Source organism: Saccopteryx bilineata, chromosome 3 (assembly GCF_036850765.1).
Source record: "Saccopteryx bilineata isolate mSacBil1 chromosome 3, mSacBil1_pri_phased_curated, whole genome shotgun sequence".
Taxonomy (NCBI): Eukaryota; Metazoa; Chordata; class Mammalia; order Chiroptera; family Emballonuridae; genus Saccopteryx; species Saccopteryx bilineata.
In genome coordinates, this window is record NC_089492.1 from 147,561,068 (window position 1) to 147,582,017 (window position 20,950).

The 20,950-nt window shown below is 42.8% G+C and overlaps 1 protein-coding gene and 1 pseudogene across 3 annotated transcripts in view; one reads left to right on the forward strand and one right to left on the reverse strand.

Moving 5' to 3' along the window:
* TTL (tubulin tyrosine ligase) overlaps positions 1-19,401 on the forward strand; it is a 35,407-nt gene extending 16,006 nt beyond the window's left edge. The window contains exons 5-8 of one of the 3 annotated variants that reach the window (XR_010730346.1): positions 5,611-5,880; positions 13,374-13,517; positions 15,649-18,679; positions 19,010-19,401. Coding sequence is in view for 1 of the 3 variants with exons in the window: in XM_066267681.1 (XP_066123778.1) it covers positions 5,611-5,880; positions 13,374-13,517; positions 15,649-15,763 (529 nt within the window). In the remaining 2 variants the exon portion in view is untranslated. Of the gene's footprint in view, positions 1-5,610; positions 5,881-13,373; positions 13,518-15,648 lie in introns of all 3 variants that reach the window. The other 2 variants (XR_010730347.1, XM_066267681.1) reach the window with 2 other exon arrangements.
* On the reverse strand, positions 8,053-8,193 carry LOC136332542 (U2 spliceosomal RNA; annotated as a pseudogene).
* Positions 19,402-20,950: the final 1,549 nt, after the last annotated feature.

Below are 20,950 nucleotides of genomic sequence, written 5' to 3' on the forward strand. Positions count from 1 at the left end.
AGCTACTTCCTGCTATTATCCCTATTAGGGGCCTCTTTTGTGGACCTCCCCCTGCAGTTGGAGTAGGGGTTGTAAAAGAATTTGATTGTAGGTAATCCTGGAGATTTCTCTCATTCAAGCCTGCAGGAACTTGATAAAGAAAGAGGTAAGCATTAAAATTAGGTACAAAATTAGGATTGGTCCTATAATTGATGCTAGTATCGAGAATAAGGGGTTTTCCCACCATTGTTTGGAATAGGGGTGTTTTTATACAGTTCCAGATTTTTCTGTTTCATGAAGGCAGGTTTCAGGGTTGGTGTGCAGGGTCAGGTAGATTTTCTGATTGGCGAAGGTCTGCATGTGGTTCTGTAAGAAACTAGTGAACAAACGTAAGAGGCAGGGTTCAAAAGTTAGAAAAATAAATAGGAGAGTGTGTGGACCAATGAAAGGCAATAGTCAAGACACCCAGTTTGTGCAAAACCACTGATTCCATGTTTACAAATTTGCTGGGCTTCAGAGAGAGAGAGAGAGAATAAGATAGGGAAGTGGCCAGTCCCCCTGCTCCTAGACCTACTTCTGTAGAGATTCCTAAAGCAACAAGAACAGGGATTACCTGTACAGCTCGTTTGGTCCTTAGATTGACGGCTAGTATACTAGGAATTGGAAGAGGCTCATGGGGTGGGATTAGGTTGATATTTGGGGTGAGATAGATTAGGGTACAGGTTTCTATCCAGTTAGTAGGGAGACATATATAGATGTTGGTCCCACACAAGTAGGAAGCCCCTGATTGGGTGATATAGGATGAGAGTTGGATAGAGAATTGATGGACAAGGGGTCGGTTTTATTTCTCTGTTTCTGAGCTCCAGATGGTCAGGGTGGAGGAAAGAGCTGCCCTAATAAGTGGGGAGAGTAGAGGATTGTTAGCTAGGCGAGTGATTAAACATTCTTTGAAAACCAGTTTTCTGACTGTACAAATTATTTCTTCTCAGTTCAAACTTCTTACAACCTGCACAAACCTTCTACAACTTACATAAACCTTCAACTTTCATAAACTTTCTTATTCAAAAATAACTGGCCTTCATAACAACTTGCTTTTCCTTTTTCTTTAAAAGGTATTTCCATACCTTATACCTTCTATTTTCAAAACCATACAATTCCTTTCTAGTCAGGACTCTTGATTTTAAAAATCTTAACCATTAGTGATAATTAAGTTGGCTTTTGTTTTACCCTAGTTTCCCTTTCCCCAAAGTCTGATTAAAAGAAGTCCTTAGTGAGTTTTTCATACATTCGCCATATGTAGACCAACCAGCTTCAGGTTTGTGGTTGGAGTAAGGCATGCTGTTTTTCTACCTTAGCAACAGTGGGAGTTGTCAGGATCACAGTGTGTGGACCTGTCCACATGAAAGTCTGTCCTTGGGTGATGTAATGCTGGATCTTCTGGACAGTCTTTGAACAATCTGTTGAGTAACCTGTAAATTCTGTAAGTACTTAGGGAAGGTTGATTACATTTCTACACTTTGTAGCTAGAGTTTAAGTCCTAGTGGCCACTGCTTCTAGCTGGAATTAGCAGCAGGTCCCAGCCTATAATAGGTATGGGGCATTGAGACAAGAGGAATAAAGGAGATGCTATACATTAAATAAAGTAACAAAATCAGACTGTCAATACCCACAGTAGAGATCTTTGAGGGATAAATAAAATTCAAATATTCAGGCAAGGCATAGCAGATGGCCCTTGTGTTTATAAGAAATGAGATCAGTTTATCTGCTACTTGGAAGAAATACCTTAGGCTCATGAACGATGTCCTTGGGCCTTCAGTGGCAATTCTCAGCATGCTGGGCAAGGTCAGGTCACAGGTAGTTGGAGCAGGGCTAGAACAGACTGAACCCTCCCTCCATGGAGCAAGGGGGCAGCTTACCTTCTCGTTTCCCTCTTTCCACAACCAAGGTGTGTCCCTTGATGGGGCTGGGAAGCCTGGCAGGCTTCAGTTCAATGACCTTTCTTTCCACTCTGGAGCAGGGCCCTGATGGAATCCTATGAAGCCCTTTAGGGTGTGGGAACCTTTAAGAGCATATGCCAAAAGCTGGCATTTCTTGACTTCTTTTGGGCCTTATTTGCCTTTTTCTGTTACTTCCTTGGCCATTATAGACCTTAAAAGCCATGCTCAGAAGATCTCACTGAGGGGCTTGACTAAGAGAGCAAAATTGGAAATCCAGTGTCTAAAGAAGCCTATTAGACCAAGGAAAGAAAGGATTTGATTTGCAGTGGTAGGTGGTTGGAGACTGTGGAGGGGCTGAGTTTGATCTAGGGTGAGACCTCAGGTGGTGGGGGTTAAGACGATGCCTAGATAGACTATGGACTAAGAGTGAAGTTGAGCTTTAGTAGAGAAGACATGATATCCCTTCATGGTGAGGAAGTTAAGAAGGGTGGACGTGTGTCTCCTTGAGGCAGATAGGGAGGGGCTGCAGAGAAGTAGGCCTTCTACATATTGTAAGAGAGTACTAGTTTTGAGATTGCATGCTGCTAAATCCTGAGTTAGTGCCTGCCCAAATAGGTGTGGGCTGTTTTTGATCCCCTGGGGTAAGACAGTCCACGTAAGTTCCTGGGCTGCATTAGTGTCCAGGTCAGTTTAAATAAAGGTAAACAGAAAGTAAGAGTCAGAGTGTAGAGGAATGGTAAAGAAGGCATTGTTGAGGTCTAGGACCCTGAAGTGAGTGGTGTTTGAGGGAATGTGTGACAATAACTTGTAGAGATTAGGGACTACTAGATGGAGGGGAATTACTGCCTCATTGATCAGGTGTAAGGCTTGTACGAGGCGATAAGCCCCTGAAAGTTTTCAAGCAGGAAGGGTGGGGGTATTGCAGGGAGAGTCCATGGGGATGAGTAAGCCTGGTTTAAGAGGTGGGTAATTATTGATTTAAGACCTTAGAAACAGACACAGTTACACATTAAACAAAGATTTTACATATAAATTATAAATTAAGAAATTTAAATGAGCGCACTTGTTTCAATTAAAATTATACTAGAGGTATTTTCTGACAAAGAGACAGAACAAATTATTTACTCACATAGCTTAATAGACAACTCTGCTATTTTAAGCTTTTCGAGATGGCAAGGAGTTGTCAGCATAGAGGGGAGGAAGAGAGAAAGCAGACGGATGGACAGTGTAAACAGCTGGATGGAAAGAAGGAGGGTCAGAATCTGCAGGAGGAGGAGGAGGTTAAGGTGTTAGTGGTGTCGCCATGAAGAAGGGAGAGGATGAGGGGAGAAGGGCATAGCTGTAGTCTGTGAGGAGGGGGGTTGGGGTGAGGAGAAGAAAGGTAGAGCCTGCATTTTGTAAGGAGGGAGGAGGGGTTTAAGAACACAGTGGAGAAGGGAGGGGCCCCTGGCCAGCAGGGGAGGAGAAAGAGAGACTGGTATTTGCAGGTGAATGAGAAACAGGATCCTGCTAAGGTAGGGGGTTTTCTGGAGGGAAGAGACTCAAATGAAAGAGATTTGCAGAGGGACTAGAAAGGAGTCCTAAGAGAGGGGTGCCCCTGGGGGTCAGGCAGGAGGGGGAGAGAGTTGGGAGTCTGTGGAGAAGGAAAGATTAGGAGCGGAGGTTTTAGGTGAGGTTTCTTTGGCCAAAAACAGCCTGCGTGTAGAATAAGTGGCACAGAAATTAAGGACAGGAGCGAAAGTAGAAGGAAGCCTGCACGTAAGGAATCTCTGAGACCTTCCCAGTCTGGTGGCAGAAATTATCTAGGTCCCTCAGAATATCGTAATTGAATGTCCCGTTTTCAGGCCAATGGGAGTCATTGTCTAATTTGTATTGGGGCCATGCCGTGTGACAGAAGAAAATGAGTTTTTTTGGCTTAAGGTCAGAGAGGCCCAACTTAGTGAGGTTTTTTATGAGACATCTTAGAGGGGTCTGGTCGGAAGGCTTAGACTCTGAAGAGCCGTGGAGACAGGTGAGCAAGAGGGGGCGTCCCCACCTTTTGTCACTGTCCCAAGAGGAGAAAATCTCCGTGTGGGGGAGTCATCCCTGATAGAGGTCGTTACCACCTGTCAGGGAGCTCTGAGAGAGAAAGAGTGGAGAGATTTGGCTAGGCGCCTAGTCTTCCGTGCAGTCTACTGAGAGTCAAACCCCTCAAAAGCTGAGGCGTGTCAGAGAAAACTGTCTGACCAGAGAAAATTTTTATGAAAAAGAGAAGCCAACGGGGAAGGGGAAGGGAGAAAACTTCTTACCTCCTGATCCAGCAGGGGTTCAGGACAGGGACAGATCTCTGGCCAATCAACCTACAATTACATGTCCAAACAGAATCAGGGAGTAAGCCCAGGACGAGCTGCCACTGCCCATTGCTTCCCTGGTTGTAAGTTTGGACGGCAAAGAGGGATCGTCTAGGCAGTTAGTACCCTGTCTCAGGTTTCAGCACCAAATGTTGGAATCCGTGGGAGTCCGAAAAGACCAGAGTAACAGGCTTTATTGAAAGGAAGAAAAGAACCCTGCCGGGCATTTCTCCAGGGAGAAGGGCACCCGTACAAGCTAGGGGGATGAATTTAATAGGGTAAAAGGAGAGTTGAATCAAAAGTCCTGGTATGTCCGGAATGCTCCTCCTTGGAGCGGCTGACCAGCTTCTTGGAATTCCTCTGCTTCAGGGGCGATAGTCCAGTGAGTAAGGGTGAGTTCTGACAGATAAGCAGAACATCAAGAGGGCAGTTTGGAATTCCTGGTAAATTCACATAGCTATCAAAAACAAACCCATCAAATCTCTTCAAAATGCTGTATCTTTTGAATGGATTCAAGTCTCCCTGTGTCCTGAAGTACCGCACCCCAGATTCTGAAAGGCACTGTACCTCATTTCGAGTTCACATAGAGACGCCCAGTCCAGATAAATTTTGAAGAGTTTTATTAGAGGAGATTTATTAAATATGCCGGCCGCATATGGCTGACACGGGGCATCAGACCCAAATCATGCAGTTCCAAAAATAGTTCAGGGGCTGCTTATATACCCTTGATCACACACGGGCGGGGGAGCGCATGACATCATGGCATGGACTGACAACATTTGTTTAGGGGATACACAGAAACATTAAGACTTTCAAGGTAACACAATCAAAGATGTTTACAAATTTTCCAGGGTTCATCTTCCCTCACTAGCCTAGAGGTATTTTACTCTCAAGATTCCAGGGAGGGGGAGGAACTATAGTCAATGCAAGGTGGTATGTAAATTCTGCCTCCTGTTGAAAGAGAAGAAGTTTCTAGGTTAACCTTTATTTTAGATTTAAAACTGAATGACCCATTGTTCTTGCAAGCCAGAAACTTCTACATTCTTCTCCCTCCCCTCCCTAAAGGAGGGACAGGACAGGAAAGCCTGACAAGAAAGCCTGACCTTTCCTCCCAGAATATCAATATCAATTTTCAGCTTTTTGGTACCTTAGAACACCTGTCACTGGTGGTGAAATGTTGTCTTTGATCATTACAGTCATGGTAGTGTACTACTTTTAATTTTCATGCTCTGCCTTGTATAATTTTAGAACCTACCTTCTTCCTCTACTTCCTGCCAAGAACATCAAGGTGTGGGGATGATGTGTATATCTGATATGAAGGAATGTTGGAGGACTTGAGTGAGACTGTTTGTGTTGACTTGCAGAAGCTGGGTCTTGGTGGATCACCAGTACAATATCTACCTCTATCGAGAGGGCGTGCTGCGGACTGCATCAGAACCCTATCATGTCGATAATTTCCAAGACAAAACTTGCCATTTGACCAATCACTGCATTCAAAAAGAATTTTCAAAGAACTATGGGAAATATGAAGAAGGGAATGAAATGTTCTTTGAGGAGTTCAATCAGTACCTGACAAGTGCTTTGAACATTACCCTGGAGAACACTATCTTACTACAAATCAAACATATCATAAGGTAATTTAGTCATATCTTTTTGATCATATGTGTCTCAAGAAGCTTTGGGAGTTTGAGCCTTTCAAGGAATTATTCCATTCACGTTGTCTAATTTAAAGACAAAACTTATTTGTAATATTCCTTTATTATCCTTTTAATATTTGTAGTATCTCTAACGATATCACTGCTGTTATTCCTTACATTGATAATTTATTAATTTTTAGAGAGGAGAGAGAATGAGAGAGAGAGAGAGAGAGAGAGAGAGAGAGAGAGAAGGGGGAGGGAGGAGCAGGAAGCATCAACTCCCATATGTGCCTTGGCCAGGCAAGCCCAGGGTTTTGAACCGGCGACCTCAGCATTCCAGGTCAACGCTTTATCCACTGCGCCACCACAGGTCAGGCACATTGATAATTTATATCTTTTGTTTTTCTTGGATAGATTGGCTAAAAGTTTATCAGTTTCATTAATCTTTTCAAAAAGTCAGCTTTTGGCTTGAATTATTTTCTCTGTTGTTTTTTATTTTTTTGATTTATGCTATTTATTATTTCCTTCCTTCTGCTTTTTTGGGGTGTTTAATTTGTTCTTTTTCTAGTTTCCTTGTGAAAATTAGATCATGGATTTGAGAGATTTCACTTTTTAAAAATCTAAGCATTTAATGCTATCAGTTTTCCCCTAAGTACTCATTGGCTATACCTCCAGATTGTGTTATGTTGTGCTTTTATTTTCATTTTATTAAAACACTTTTTAGTTTCTCTTGTGATTCCATATTTGACTCATGTATTATTAGAAATTTTTGCTTAATTTCCAAATATTAGGGGGCTTTTCCAAATATTTTTCTGTTACTGATTTCTATTTTAATTCCAGAGTACATAGTTTGTATGGTTTTGTGCCTTTAAAATTTGTTATTTTCTTTCATGATCCAGAATGTGGTCCATTTCAGCGAATGTTCCATGTGCACTATACATAACATTTACTCTGCTCTACTGAGGCATAGTGTCCTTTGAATGTGAATTCGGTGAAAGTGGTTGCTATCGTCTTTTATATCCTTGCTGATTTTCTGTTCTACTTGTTTGTTATTGAGAGAAAAAAATACTGAAGTCTTCAAGTATAATTTGGATTTCTCTGTCTCTTTTTAGTTTTATCAGTGTTTGTTTCATATATTTTGCAAATCTGTTGTTAGGTGCATATACATTTAAAATTGTCTTTTTTTTGAGAAATTGACCACTTTATCGTTATGTAATATCTGTCTTTATCTCTGGTAATATTTCTTATTTTGAAGTTTATATGTTTATGTTAATATAGCCACTCCAGCTTTCTTCTGATTAGTGGTATTTTCTTTCCATCCCTTTACTTCTATTCTATTCTATTCCATTCTATTCTATTCCATTCCACTCCACTCCATTCTATTCTAGTGGGCTCTTGTAGACAGCATAGAGTTGGGTTTTGTTTGTTTTGAATCCAATACAATAATCTTTGTCATTTAATTGGTATACTGATACCATTTAAGTTTAATGTAATTATTTGTTTGGTTGGATTTATATCTACCATTTTATTATTATTTGAAAATTTTTAGAGTTCCATTTTAATTTTCTTTTTGAGTGGCAATATCTGTATCATCTATCTATCTATCTATCTATCTATATTTTAGTGAGAATTTTAGGGATTAAAAATATGTACCTAATATTTTAGTCTTCTTACAGTTAATAATTCACTACTTTAAATAAAATGCACTATATTTCACTTGACTCTCCCTTTCTATGTTATAGTTGTCACATGTATTACAGCCACATACATTGAAATCTCTACCACATAATTTTTTAGTATCAACCATTATGTAAATTTTTATGTAGATAGGTTGTATTTTTTTAAATACAATGCCAAACTGTATTCTGTCTACAAGAAATGCATTTAAATATAAAATAAGAAAAATATTTTTTTATTTACCAAGTTTTTTGTTTGTTTGTTTTGCTTTGTTTTTTGCTCCTCCTTTAGTCCTGCAGGTCTAAATTTCTAGATTTCTCTCTGATATCATTTCCCTTCAGATTCTGTCATTTCTTTTAAAGCACTTACTTCTGCTGGTAATAAGTCTCTAAGTTTTTCCATCATCTGAAAATGTCTTTATTTCACCTTATTCCTGAAGGGTGCTTTCCCTGGAGTTGTACAAATATAATATCAAGCAAAAAAAAATAAAATAAAAGCTGCATACAAGATGCATACAAATTGATTCTATTCATATAAGTTGAAAAACAAGCAAACTTAGTGATACATTATTTTGAGGAAGGTACATAAGTAAAAATACTACACTTGATCTTAGCCAAAAGGCCGAGAAGCGATAGGTACATAGGTAAAAATAAAGAGGGAAGCAAAGGAGTGATAAACACAAAATTCAAAGTAGTGGTTATCTCTGGACAGGAAGCAGGCAGGACCCCAGGAGCAGGTCAGAAGACCCTGGGTGTGGATACATGAATGTCATTAATGCTCTATCTTTTTTTTTTTTTTTTTACAGAGACAGAGAGAGAGTCAGAGAGAGGAATAGACGGGGACAGACAGACAGAAACGGAGAGATGAGAAGCATCAATCATTAGTTTTTCATTGCGCGTTGCAACACCTTAATTGTTCATTGATTGCTCTCTCACATGTGCCTTGACTGTGGGCCTTCAGCAGACCGAGCAACGCCTTGCTCAAGCCAGTGACCTTGGGTTCAAGCTAGCGAGCTTTGCTCAAACCAGATGAGCCCTCGCTCAAGCTGGAGACCTTGGGGTCTCAAACCTGGGTCCTCTGCATCCCAGTCTGATGCTCCATCCACTGCGCCACCACCTGGTCAGGCTGCTCCATGTATTTTAAACTCACAGGACATTTTTTTAGTATGTGCAGTTAATATTTGTATTTCCCCATACATTTTAACCTCTCTTGTTGCCTCTGCTTCTGTTTAGGATCATTTTTCTTATTCTAAAAAACTCATTTCTAGTATTTTTTTTAAAGTAGAGTCTAATGATGAGTTATCTCGGTTTTTATTTATCTGATTTTATTTTGTCTTCATTTTTAAAAAGAACACTTGCTCTGGAAACTTTTCTAGATCAGTCATTAATATATTTTTAGCACTTTGAAGGTGATGTACCATTATCCTCTGGCTTCCATCTTTGCTGTGGAAATGTCAGCTGAAATCTTAGTATTGCTCTTAATGATTCTTTTCTTGGTTTTTAAGATTCATTTTTTAAAACTTTATATATTTTACTAGGAGATGTGTGTAGTTTTCTTTGTACACAGTCCTGTATGGTGCTTCTTAAATCTGTGGCTCAATATCTTTTATCTGTTTTAGAATACAGTATTCATGGTTTTTATCTTTTTAATTATAGCTATTATCCCATTTTCCTTTCCTTTTGCATCTCTAATTACAAGGATATTTATCGTTTTCACTGTATCTCATATTTCTCCTATTTTCTTTTGTATCATTTTACCTGTCCATAAACCTGTTTTAAAAGTTTAAAAAGTAAAAAGTTAAAAGCTGCCTGGCCCGTGGTAGCACAGTCGATAAAGCGTCGACCTGGAACACTGAGGTCACCGTTTTGGAACCCCAGGCTTGCCTGGTCAAGGCACATATGGGAGTTGATGCTTCCTGCTCCTTCCCCCTTCTCTCTCTGTCTTTCTCTTTTTCTCTTCCCTCACTAAAATGAACAAATAAAATCTTTTTTAAAAAATATTTTTAAAAAAGTTAAAAGCTGTTAAAACTGCTATCTAACTTAGAATAGATATTGAGTTCTTGATTTGAATTATACTTTCAGCTCTAAAATTTTCCCTTAGCCCTGGCCGGTTGGCTCAGTGGTAGAGCATCGGCCTGACGTGCAGGAGTCCTGGGTTTGATTCCTGGCCAGGGCACACAGGAGAAGCACCCATCTGCTTCTCCACCCCTCCCCCTCTCCTTCCTCTCTGTCTCTCTCTTCCTCTCCCGCAGCTAAGGCTCCATTGGAGCAAAGTTGGCCCAGGCACTGAGGATAGCTCTGTGGCCTCTGCCTCAGGTGCTAGAATGGCTCTGGTTGCAGCAGAGCAACACCCCAGATGGTCAGAGCATTGCCCCCTGGTGGGCATGCTGGGTGGATCCCAGGCGGGCGCATGCGGGAGTCTGTCTGACTGCCTCCCCGTTTCCAACTTCAGAAAAATACGAAAAAAAAAAATTCCCCTTGTCTCTTATTTTTAGATGACAGTTCTCTTTTGAAATTGTCCCACTTTCCTCATATATTTTCTTGAATACACTAATGACAATTATTTAACATCGTTGTCTGACAACTCCAGAATCTGGATTATACCTATGGGCCAAATCTAGCCTGTAGCCTATTTTATATGACTATAAACTAAAAATAGTTTTTAACATTTTAAAAGATTGTAAAATAAAAATAAAAGAATATGCAACAAACTGTATATGTCTTACAAAACCGAAAGTAGTTACTGTCTGGCCTTATGTAAGAAAATTTTGCTAACCCTTGATTAGTAGGTTTGTTACCTATTGTTTGTTTTATCTCTTGGTCGTGTTTCTTAATATGCCTGGAAATATTTTTTTAATGTTATTATTTATTTAGTGCAGCTTGCTAAATCCAATAGGGTTTTTTTTTTAATTGAAGTATGACATGCATACAGTAAAGTTCACAAGTCTTAAATGTACAGCATAATGAAACTTTAATGATGCATATACTCACCTAATCATAACACAAACAGAATATAAAACACTCAGAGCACCTCAGAAGACTCCCTTGAACTGCTTCAAAATATGTACTCCCTGGCAAAGATAGCTACTCCTCTGACTTTTATCACGATAAATTCCTTTGCTTGTTCTTAAACTATATGAAATGGAATAATCCTGTATACTCTGTTTCCTGTTCAGCCTTTTCAATATTGTGTTTATGGGACTCATCCATATTGTTGCACATTGCAGCAGTTTGTCCTTTTGATTGCTGTATAATATTTCATTGTGTGAATATTCTAGTTTTTTCCTTCTGCAGTTAGGGACCTCTGGCTTTTACCTCTTATATTTTATATTTTACCTCTTATATATTTATATCTGTAATGCACCTGCATTGGTATGTGTCAAGTTTCATGTTTTTCATAAGGATTTCTTGTTGACAAGGGGCCACTTGTGCATAAGGCTGTCCTTTCTCCACTACATTTTGGGTGCCTTTGTTACACATCAGGTGACCATTGGTGTGAGGCTGTGATACTGGGCTCTCCCTCTGTTCTGTGGCTCTGTTTATTTGCCTGGCCACTACTACCCTGTTGTGACAGGGCCTTTTCCCTTCCATATTCTTACCCAGAGGCCAGCAGACTAATTACAAGGCTGAGTTCCCTTTCTTCAGGGATTATAAGTGGTTAGGATTCTGATACCAAGTAAATCAAGTATGTTGAAGAAAGAATTCCTGCTTTATGCAAAACACTTGATGATTATTTGATATACGCCCCCCCCTCCGCCCCAGCCTGTTCGGTGCAGTTCAGAGAGCTGCACCACTTAGGTGCTGGGACTGCTCTTTGGCCTCACATGGTACTGTCGCTAGCCACCCACACTGCCCACTCCTGCTGGACCAAGATAGCTGTACAAACTCTCTGATGGGAAAAACCTTCTTTAAAGTCAAACTTGAGCTTCCAGCAGATAAAAAATAATATTTAGCTGTGATTTGGTTCTGGCTCTCAGTTTTTCCTTTACGTGCTGGAATGTAATGTTCCTTTCTCTTTTTTATCCTTCAGTATTATTGGCTCCCTCCCTCCCTCTCTCCCTCCCTTCCTTTCTCCCTTCCTTCCTTCCTTCCTTCCTTCCTTCCTTCCTTCCTTCCTTCCTTCCTTCCTTTTTCTCCCTCCCTTCCTCTCTCCCTTCCCTTCCCTTCCCTTCCCTTCCCTTCCCTTCCCTTCCCTTCCCTTCCCTTCCCTTCCCTTCCCTTCCCTTCCCTTCCCTTCCCTCCCCTCCCCTCCCCTCCCCTCCCCTCTTCCCTCTCTCTCTCTCTCTCTTTCTTTCTTTTTTTCTTTCTTTCTTTCTTTCTTTCTTTCTTTCTTTCTTTCTTTCCTATGAGCATCTATTAAATTAAATGTTTTTTCTTAATTATAATGTTTTAATTAAAACAAAAGTTAAGGGTATTCTCTGTAACACAGAGATAGGGTATAGAAAAGCATGTGATCACTGGCATGCCTGTGCATCTTAAACATGAACGGAAAGAGAAATTCTTATTCCAGTTGGTTCTTAAATGGCTAAGCATCCATTATTTTTAATGGTTTAAGCATATGTATAGAGATAATCTTCTTTTGGGGAAAAAACTAAAAGGAGTTGATACCGGGAGTGACAGAGGAAGCTTGGGAGAGCAGGACAGTAGCCCTGCATTCCCAGAGGCCACAGGTCTTTAAATTCGTGAATTAAAACCAGCTGTGGGGACACATCTTAGAGGTAGTCATATGGAAGCCTGCATGATTTTCCTTCTAACTGTATAGCTGAGTATGACAGCTATCTGGTGATCTTAGAGTTATTGTACCCTATTTTATTACTAAGATAGGTATTTGCCTCAACATTCAGTTAGGGAAAAATCAATGAAGATCTTTATAAAACAGAAATAGCCTAAGTATTCTGGGATGGCTCTACTAGACAACAGTGACTTATTCAAACAAGTTCCTTGTTTGCTTTCTTCGTTGAGCCATCTTGGCACCAGAAGTAGGTATTATTTTATTCCCGACTTTATGGAAATCAAACCTTGGCTCCAGGAGGCTAAAATACTGACCAAGATTCTGGCCTTGACAGCCTTACCTCTGACTTCATTACTTAGTCACCATGTTTCTGAGATTCATTTTCCTTTTTAAAAAAATTAATTTGAGAGAGAGAGAGAGAGAGAGAGAGAGAGGAACATTGAGCTGTTCCTGTATGTGCCTTGACAGGGGATCGAACTTGCAAACCGCCATGCTTTGGGACAATGCCAACTGACCTATCCAGCCAGGGCAAGATTCACTTTCAACTGTTATATTTTGTTTTTTTAATTTTTTATGTTTTAGATGACATTTTCAATTTTTCAGTATTTTTACAATTTTTTCTAACAGTAGTTGATGTTGATAATTATTCTATTTCAATATTTAGTTTTAATATATGTAGCTCTTCAATATTTTAATCTGTAACAATTTGGCAGTAGTACCGGAACAAGCAAAAGAAATGATTATGGCCAATAGTCTTTGTACAAATTCTGCTCCTCACTGAATGGTGGTTCATGGAAGTGTTTTGTCACAAACAAAATGTGGCAGCAGCTGTCCCGTGGGAGGGGCCCACCTCTGCAGGGGGCCACGGTGGCCGCGCTGAGCTAGGAGAGCATGGTTGCAGTCTTCCAACAGGTTGCTTGATACGTAGCATTGTCTTGAAGAATTTATTGGTAATAACTTTAAGAGAGAATTCAGTCAAGCTGATTTGCATCAGCACGTGTGAGGCACACCCATCCAGGCCCATCTCCCTTGCTTCTTCCCCCTGGAACCGCTCTCAGCGAGCTCGCCCCTCTGCCCTGCAGGAGCTGCCTCATGAGCGTGGAGCCCGCCATCAGCACCCGGCACCTCCCTTACCAGAGCTTCCAGCTGTTCGGCTTCGACTTCATGGTGGACGAGGAGCTGAAGGTCTGGCTCATTGAGGTCAACGGTGCCCCTGCCTGTGCTCAGTAAGCCTAACCCCACTGGGTTGTAACAAGTGAAGTTGGTTCTGCAGTTAGAATGACCTGTCTCACAAAGGCAATATACTGCTAAGACCGTTGACCACTTTCATGGAGGAAGTGACATGACAGGAGTCCCTGGGGAGGACCCCATTGGCAGGGGCTTTGTGAGGCATTTCCTTTCCCGTTTCTCCCAGGTGTGCTGAGCAGTTAGACTGCTCAGGTGGGTGGTCTTTGCTGTGAGAGTTTCAAACAAGCCAGGAACTGCTAGTGGAGACCCTCTTGCATGACACAAGTGAGCAGGGTCCTGGAGCGGGGGAGATAGTGATGACCGGGAATGTCGGGGCTCCTGGGGCAGGAAGGGGTGTGAGGAGCATCGGAGCCGCAGTGGAGCTGCAGCTGGGACGTGAGAGGACTATGACATGTGCCCAGAGGAGGAGGGAGAGCCTTCAGAAAGGAGACCTTGCTCATTGCCAGGCTCTGTGAGGAGCACAAATGAGCAGAATTTGCCCTCCCTGGGGGAGCTTGTTCCTCTAGGAGAAATCTGGCTGCAGCTTGGTGTCAGTGTCAGGGAATAAGGGATGATGAAGGGGAATGATGCGTCAGGACTGCACCGCGGAAGGCCTTACCTGTAAGGGAAAGTCGTTTGGACTTGAACCTTAAAGGCTGCTGATTCTTCTGAGATCCACTTTCACCTTTTATCCTTGCCCACATCTTGGAGAAACTGAGGTGACCTTCCAAAGGGTGAGGAGGAGATCACATAAAGATGAGTGTCCTCAAAGAGGCCCCCTGAAGGAGAGAGACAGACACTGCCTGATTAATTACTGTATGAGTCATATTGTTACAAGTCTGTCATAGAAAAAAAATAGATTCTGCTTTTAGGTGATGATTTTGAGAGGGGAGGACTTCTGGACTGGGGTATGGGCACTTACAGTGAGATGGCCTGGAAACTGACAGGGGCCATGGGCCACATGGAGGCGAGAGGCAGGTGATGTGCTAAGTCCCAATTTTAGTAGCCACCTCACTGCCTCACAGGCTTCCTGTCACTGTTCCTTATTAGTGGGAGGTTGAGTGGTTTGGAATATAGAAGCACCAGCCACAGGCTAGTAAAAAAGGATAGGAGAGGTGGGGAGGAGGCGGGGGAGAAGATCCTGTGACGGGGAGAGTGACAGCAGGGATCTGCCATTGCATTGGGAGGGAAGGAACCAGGTTGTGAGGATTTTCTGCCTGGTGGAGACTGGAAAGCAGGACAATAAAGACCTCTGTTTTTCTAGGTCAGGGTGGGCTGGGCACTTGCCCTTGGGTCCAGCCGCCTGAATTCCAAATGTCTCTTGAGCACATCGAGTAGGTGTCTCAGAGCATAATCTCAGATGTGGGATTTCCCTCCGGACCATACATTTCTGGTTTTACCCTACATTAGAGTCAGTCCTGAGGGAGCAGTTCTTGGGTCTCGTGAGCTGCCACATGAAAGGGGCAGAAATCCTACAGGGAATAGTGGCTGTGAGAGATGGAGGGCCTCCCTGCTATTCTGAAGGCACTGAAAGGAAGTTTTCTTCCTTAGTTTTTCTGCTTTGACGCTTCCATTGTCTGGATTAAGCCCAGACTCCTGGATGTAGTGTCAGGGTCCCACGTGGCTGGGCCAGCACCCTGCCCACAGCCTCAGCCTGCATGGATCCACTTTCCTCCACGCTTGTCCTTTCCTGTGCTGCTCTCTTCTCCGCACACAGACTCGCTCCCTCCTTCATTGTCTTAGCTCTCCCTCACCCTCTTTTCTACCCTGCCCGCCATTCCCTGTCTGACTTCATTCATTCCCCTAGTCTTAGCTTAGCTGTCACTCATGGGGAGTCTTTCCTAAAGTTCCCTCAGCCACATGGAGTGGGTGCCTTCCATGAGGAGGGCTGTTACACATCAGAGCAGGAGTTCTCTGTCTTCACCTGTGAGGTCTTCCAGGACGTGTGCTAAGGGGATGCTTTGTCTTCCCACAACGCCTCCTGCAGTGTTTGCACAGACAGTGGAAGCCAGTTGTATAAATGTGGTCATGGGATGGAATTTCTGGGGCAGAGCCTGGTGAAAAAAACTTTGGTTTCTCCCTTGCACTTCGATGAACTTCTTCAATAATATATTTTTAAATATGTTTCAGGAAGCTCTACCCAGAGTTGTGCCAAGGCATCGTGGACATAGCCATATCCAGCATCTTCCCACCTCCTGACACTGAGCAGCAGCAGAACCAGCCTTCTGCGTTCATCAGGCTGTGACAAGGGAGACACATGGGGTCCTGCTCTAGGGGAAGGAGAGACATCAGATTGGTCTACATTAAGCCAAAATGAAAAAGAGCCAGCTCGGAAAGACGTGATGGAGGAGAGAGAGTGAGAGCGAAGGTGACTCCCCAGAGGGCTCCCAGGTGGAGCTCTGTGCACTACTGTTGAGATCTGGAAACTGCAGCAAAGTACCCTGCGGGGAGAGCAAAATAGTCTTTTAAGGGGAAAACTGAGGGATGATTGTTTTCCATTTTTATCCTTTAAAGAATCAGATTTCTCTCCTAAGGCAGTGTTGTAAGCAGTGCCTTTTCTCCCCAGGGACCACTGGACCTTTGCTTGGTGTCTCCATGTGCTGCAGCCTTCGTGCCTTAGTGCTGTGCCCAGCTGCAACCTGTTTGCGGGGACTGGATGCTAGAGCAATTGGGAGGTTGCCCTGTGTCCCTGCTCATCCTCCCGCCCCCGTGACACTCTGCCTGTGAAAATCTGGACAGGCATGCACCTGCAACCCTCGGTGTCCTGCTGTGTGCTGCCTCCAGGGCAGGGCGTTGTCCTCAGCCTGCCCCGATGGCACTGGATCTGTCACTTGTCAGGGTTGGTGTGGGCTGGGCACTAATACAGCAAATGCTGCTATCAGTCTGCTCTGTGCATGTTTAGAAACCGAGCAGCAAGTTTGCCACAAACGCATAAGCATCAAATAAGCATGAGAGAGAAAAAAGTTCATAGTTGGGTGTCTTTGAAATATGATGAATTTGTTATTTTTGTTTTAACCGGCATTCTTCATGCACTTTGGCAAAGTTCCCTGCTGTTCACTATTTTTGTTTGTTTTTACTTGTGAAAACCCCTCTGATGGTCAGGGGAAGGCAGAATTGCCTTTCCATTGGATGGCACTGCTCCTGACACAGGAAGCTCCCGCCATGCCATCTTCACACTTGATCCAGGCACCTTCTGTGGGAGCGGGAGGACAGGCTTTATTCCGGCAAGGAGTCTCTGTCTTGGTGGAAGGCTCTCAATGAATTATGTGTCATCTGAATGGGAGAATCTCTGGAAATAAGAAAGATGCAGTTTTAGAACTTTACACAGCATCTTGTTTGTGGGTCACCAGATGTGTCCTGTTATGTGTGGTTTTCGCTTACTGGATCAACAAGGATTCTGCAGACTTTTCAGGAGACCATGTCACAAGCAGTAGGAAGGACAAGATGCCATTTGTGTTAACTGAGCTGAGTGGACAGGTCCTTCTTAGAAAGTGCTGGGGTCACAGCACACTCATTCACAAGGCTCCTCCTCCTCAGAACATGGTGTGTGCTTCTATCATGTATATGTGTGCTCCATTATTCTACTTGTACAAAAAAACCCAGTTCTGTAGTTGGGGAGATGTTTTTAAAAAGAGAAGAAAAAGCAACAGTCCCAAAATATGATGAGATGTGGGAGTTTACATGTGGGGTATAGGAGAAGGTGTGATGTCCAGTGAAGTGAAAAAAGTCAGCTGGGTTGGCTTGCATGGGGATTTGGAATTATAAAATAAATTCCTGGTGGTTATCCAGAGTACAGACCATGAAGTTTGCATGCAGAGCACAACGAAACTGTCAGTGGTGAACGTTTCTCCCGGACACCCAGCGTAGCTGCTGCGTTGGTGTTTGGGGACTTAGCAGATCATGGCCAAGTACACGCGTATTTAGAAAGTGTAGGGTGCTGAGTCCTTGGGATGTCTATGTGGGCTGGTAATAGGGGAAGCTTAGAGGTTTGTAGGGCTATCCCATGTGAGCTCAGATGGGTAATGATATTCGGACCTAAATTACAGGAACGTTTGTGAGTGTTCCAGCTGCTACAGTGACAGAACTAAGAATTCAGATGTCAGGAAGTCTGTGGATCTTGGGTTTTCTAAAAAGCCTGAATCAATACCATACAAGGTGGAACAGAAGTAGGTTTACAGTTATTCAAATGGAAAATGCTACAATAACAATAATCAAACATCTCTGTGTTTCGCATGATCACAACTGTAGATCAACTTTTGCCCCACTCTGTATAATGAGGGAAGTGAGACCTCATTCCTAACATGTTTTCAAATAAATATCTATTTTATGCATTTATTTGTGATCAGAGGGTTAGTTGGCTCAGAACTGTTCCGTGTCCTTCCGTGCTGTCCCAGCACAGATGGTCCTGTGTTGCTGCCTAATCAGTCTTCCTATGTGTGTCCATGTTCGTGTCGCTAGTTGCTGGAGAGGAGATGTTATTCATTGGAGATGTCGACTCCAGTCTTGGCTCAGTCATTGGCTCAGTGTCAGATGAGTCCTAACCTCTCTGTGCCTTAGTTTCCCGTCTCATGGAAAAGATTGTTGCCTGCCCCGGGACTACCTCACATGCTCAGCGAGGACAAGTGAGATTAGGAAGACTCAAGAACCTTCAGCACCAAGGTTCTCAGTGCTGGCTGTGTGCTGGGGCCACCTGGGGAGCTTCTAACAGTGTCGGTGCCCACACTGTTCCCTTCCCCATCTCTGACGATGGCATCAGAACCTCAGGCCCAGTGTGCTACATGATGCCTTGACCCACTGCTTGAGAAGAAAGGACAAACACATTGTTATTACCTTGGAAGAATCAAAAAAGGGCAAGGACTTTTTAAAAATGCCTTTTGGAAGAACTGGCATTTCTTTAAGAATGACCAAGTATTGATATGTCTATTTATACTACAAACAAGTACTGTCAAAGCAGGTTCTCTCTCTGCTTCTGTCAAACATACCTTCATCTACTTAAAGAATTTGTGAAGCCTTGGCAACAAATGTAACACTCTGCTAAATCTGCATTAAGGTTATCAATTAGTTATTAGAGAAAAGTCCCTTTCCTCACACTTAATTCCTGTGCTATTTAGAAACTCAAATTTACCCAGAACATTCAAGTGCCTCTGTGTCTATATCAGGGGTCCCCAAACTTTTTTCACAGGGGGCCAGTTCACTGTCCCTCAGACCGTTGGAGGGCCAGACTATAAAAAAAACAAAACTATGAACAAATCCCTATGCACACTGCACATATCTTATTTTAAAGTAAAAAAACAAAACGGGAACAAATACAATATTTAAAATAAAGAACAAGTAAATTTAAATCAACAAACTGACCAGTATTTCAATGGGAACTATGCTCCTCTCGCTGACCACCAATGAAAGAGGTTGTGGTGGGGGCCGGATAAATGGTCTCAGGGGGCCGCATGTGGCCCGTGGGCCGTAGTTTGGGGACCCCTGGTCTATATGATAGGGTGGAGCAGGCACTGGCATACTTGCCAGCTGACACGATGTTTCTCTAGCACATTGGATGTTTATCACAGACTTGGAATATGTGGTAGTGCTGGAAGGTATGGGATCCACAGAACTTGCTGGGCAGTGAAGCTACAAAGTGTGTTTAGAAGTTGGGGTTGTGTCAGACAGGGTAGGTCCAGCCCTGCTGTGTGTGTGGTGGGGACTTGCCTAGAAAAGACAAGGCACCAGAGTGCTCCCCACTGCATGTGGGTGCTCTGAAGAAAATTCAGTGGTATTCCTGTCTCTGATCCCAGACACAGTCTCTGTACCTAAAACAAATGACTTATGAAATAAGGTGATTTTATGAATGTTTAAAATGCCTGGAGCATTAAAGTAATAATATTTCAAGTATTTTTGTACCCTTTGGTTTTATCATCTTATTGTTGGTGTTGATTGTCATAGGGTATCACTGGTTGTTTGAATCCCTGATTCTGTTATCCAGGGGTAAGCAGACTTTCTGTACAGTGCCAAGTAGTAAATATTCTAGGCTCTACAAACCCTATAGGGTCTCTGATGTGTTTGCTCTTTGTCTTCTCCCCAACTCTTAGGAAATATACAAAACATTCTTAGCTCAAAGGCCATACAAAAATAAGCCAGATGTGGCTGTCGTTGGCTGACCCAGCATGTTATCCAATACACAGGACAATAGATTGTCCCTTGTAATTCAGATGCACATAGGTTTTGAAAACCTTCAACATAATTCTAAGAATATACACTGCTCACAAAAATTAGGGGATCAGGAAACATGCAGATACTCCAGTACTTTCAGCCTTTTGTACATTTTCACCAATGAAATAAAAGCTGGTTTTGCATCTCATTTGCATAATTGAACAACTTTTTTTTTTTTTTTTTTTTTCATTTTCTCGAAGCTGGAAACGGGGAGGCACTCAGACAGACTCCCGCATGCGCCTGACCGGGATCCACCCGGCTTGCCTACCAGGGGGCGATGCTCTGCCCCTCTGGGGCATCGCTCTGTTGCATCCAGAGCCATTCCAGCACCTGAGGCAGAGGCCACAGAGCCATCCCCAGTGCCCGGGCCATCTTTGCTCCAATAGAGCCTTGGCTGCAGGAGGGGAAGAGAGAGACAGAGGAAGTAGAGGGGGAGGGGTGGAGAAGCAGATGGGCGCTTCTCCTGTGTGCCCTGGCCGGGAATCGAACCCGGGACTCCTGCACGCCAGGCCGACGCTCTATTGCTGAGCCAACCGGCCAGGGCCCGAACAACTTTCTTTGACTTGTTTGCTTTTCTGATGGTTCTTGTTTAATAAAAAACAACAACAAATGCTTCTTTTTTTTATTGTTTCATATTCATTTTGCCATATCCCTTAATTTTTGTGAGCAGTATAGAAAGCCATACACATGTGTGCAGCTGTGTATGTGCCCAGGGTAGATGTGAATTCTCTCAGCTTTCACTTCTGTCTCCACAAGCAAGAAGTGAAGACTAAGGCAGTGCTGTAACACACACACACACACACACACACACACACACACACCCCATCCCTTCACAAAGACTAGGAGAATTACTGGTTCCAGGCATTTAAGGAAATATCTATTCAAACAATTGACCCCTAAGTTAACTGAGCACAGACTTCAGTGACCACACACAACAGAGAATACAGGTTTTACAGGATAGTTCAGGAAAGTCACTAAATAAAGAGCTACTACAATGGAGAAGAGAGAGTGTGTGGTTTCCAAAGTTGCCCATTATATCATTAAAATTTTGCAATTTTAAGCACAAATTATGAGGTATGCAAAGAAAAAAGAAAGTATGGCTCAGCAGTCAATAATAAGTGTAATAAGGCATTGTACTTATTACACAAAGACTTTAACTCAGCCATTTAAAATGTGTTTAAAGAACTAAGTGAGTCTGACCTGTGGTAGCGCAGTGGATAAAGTGTCAACC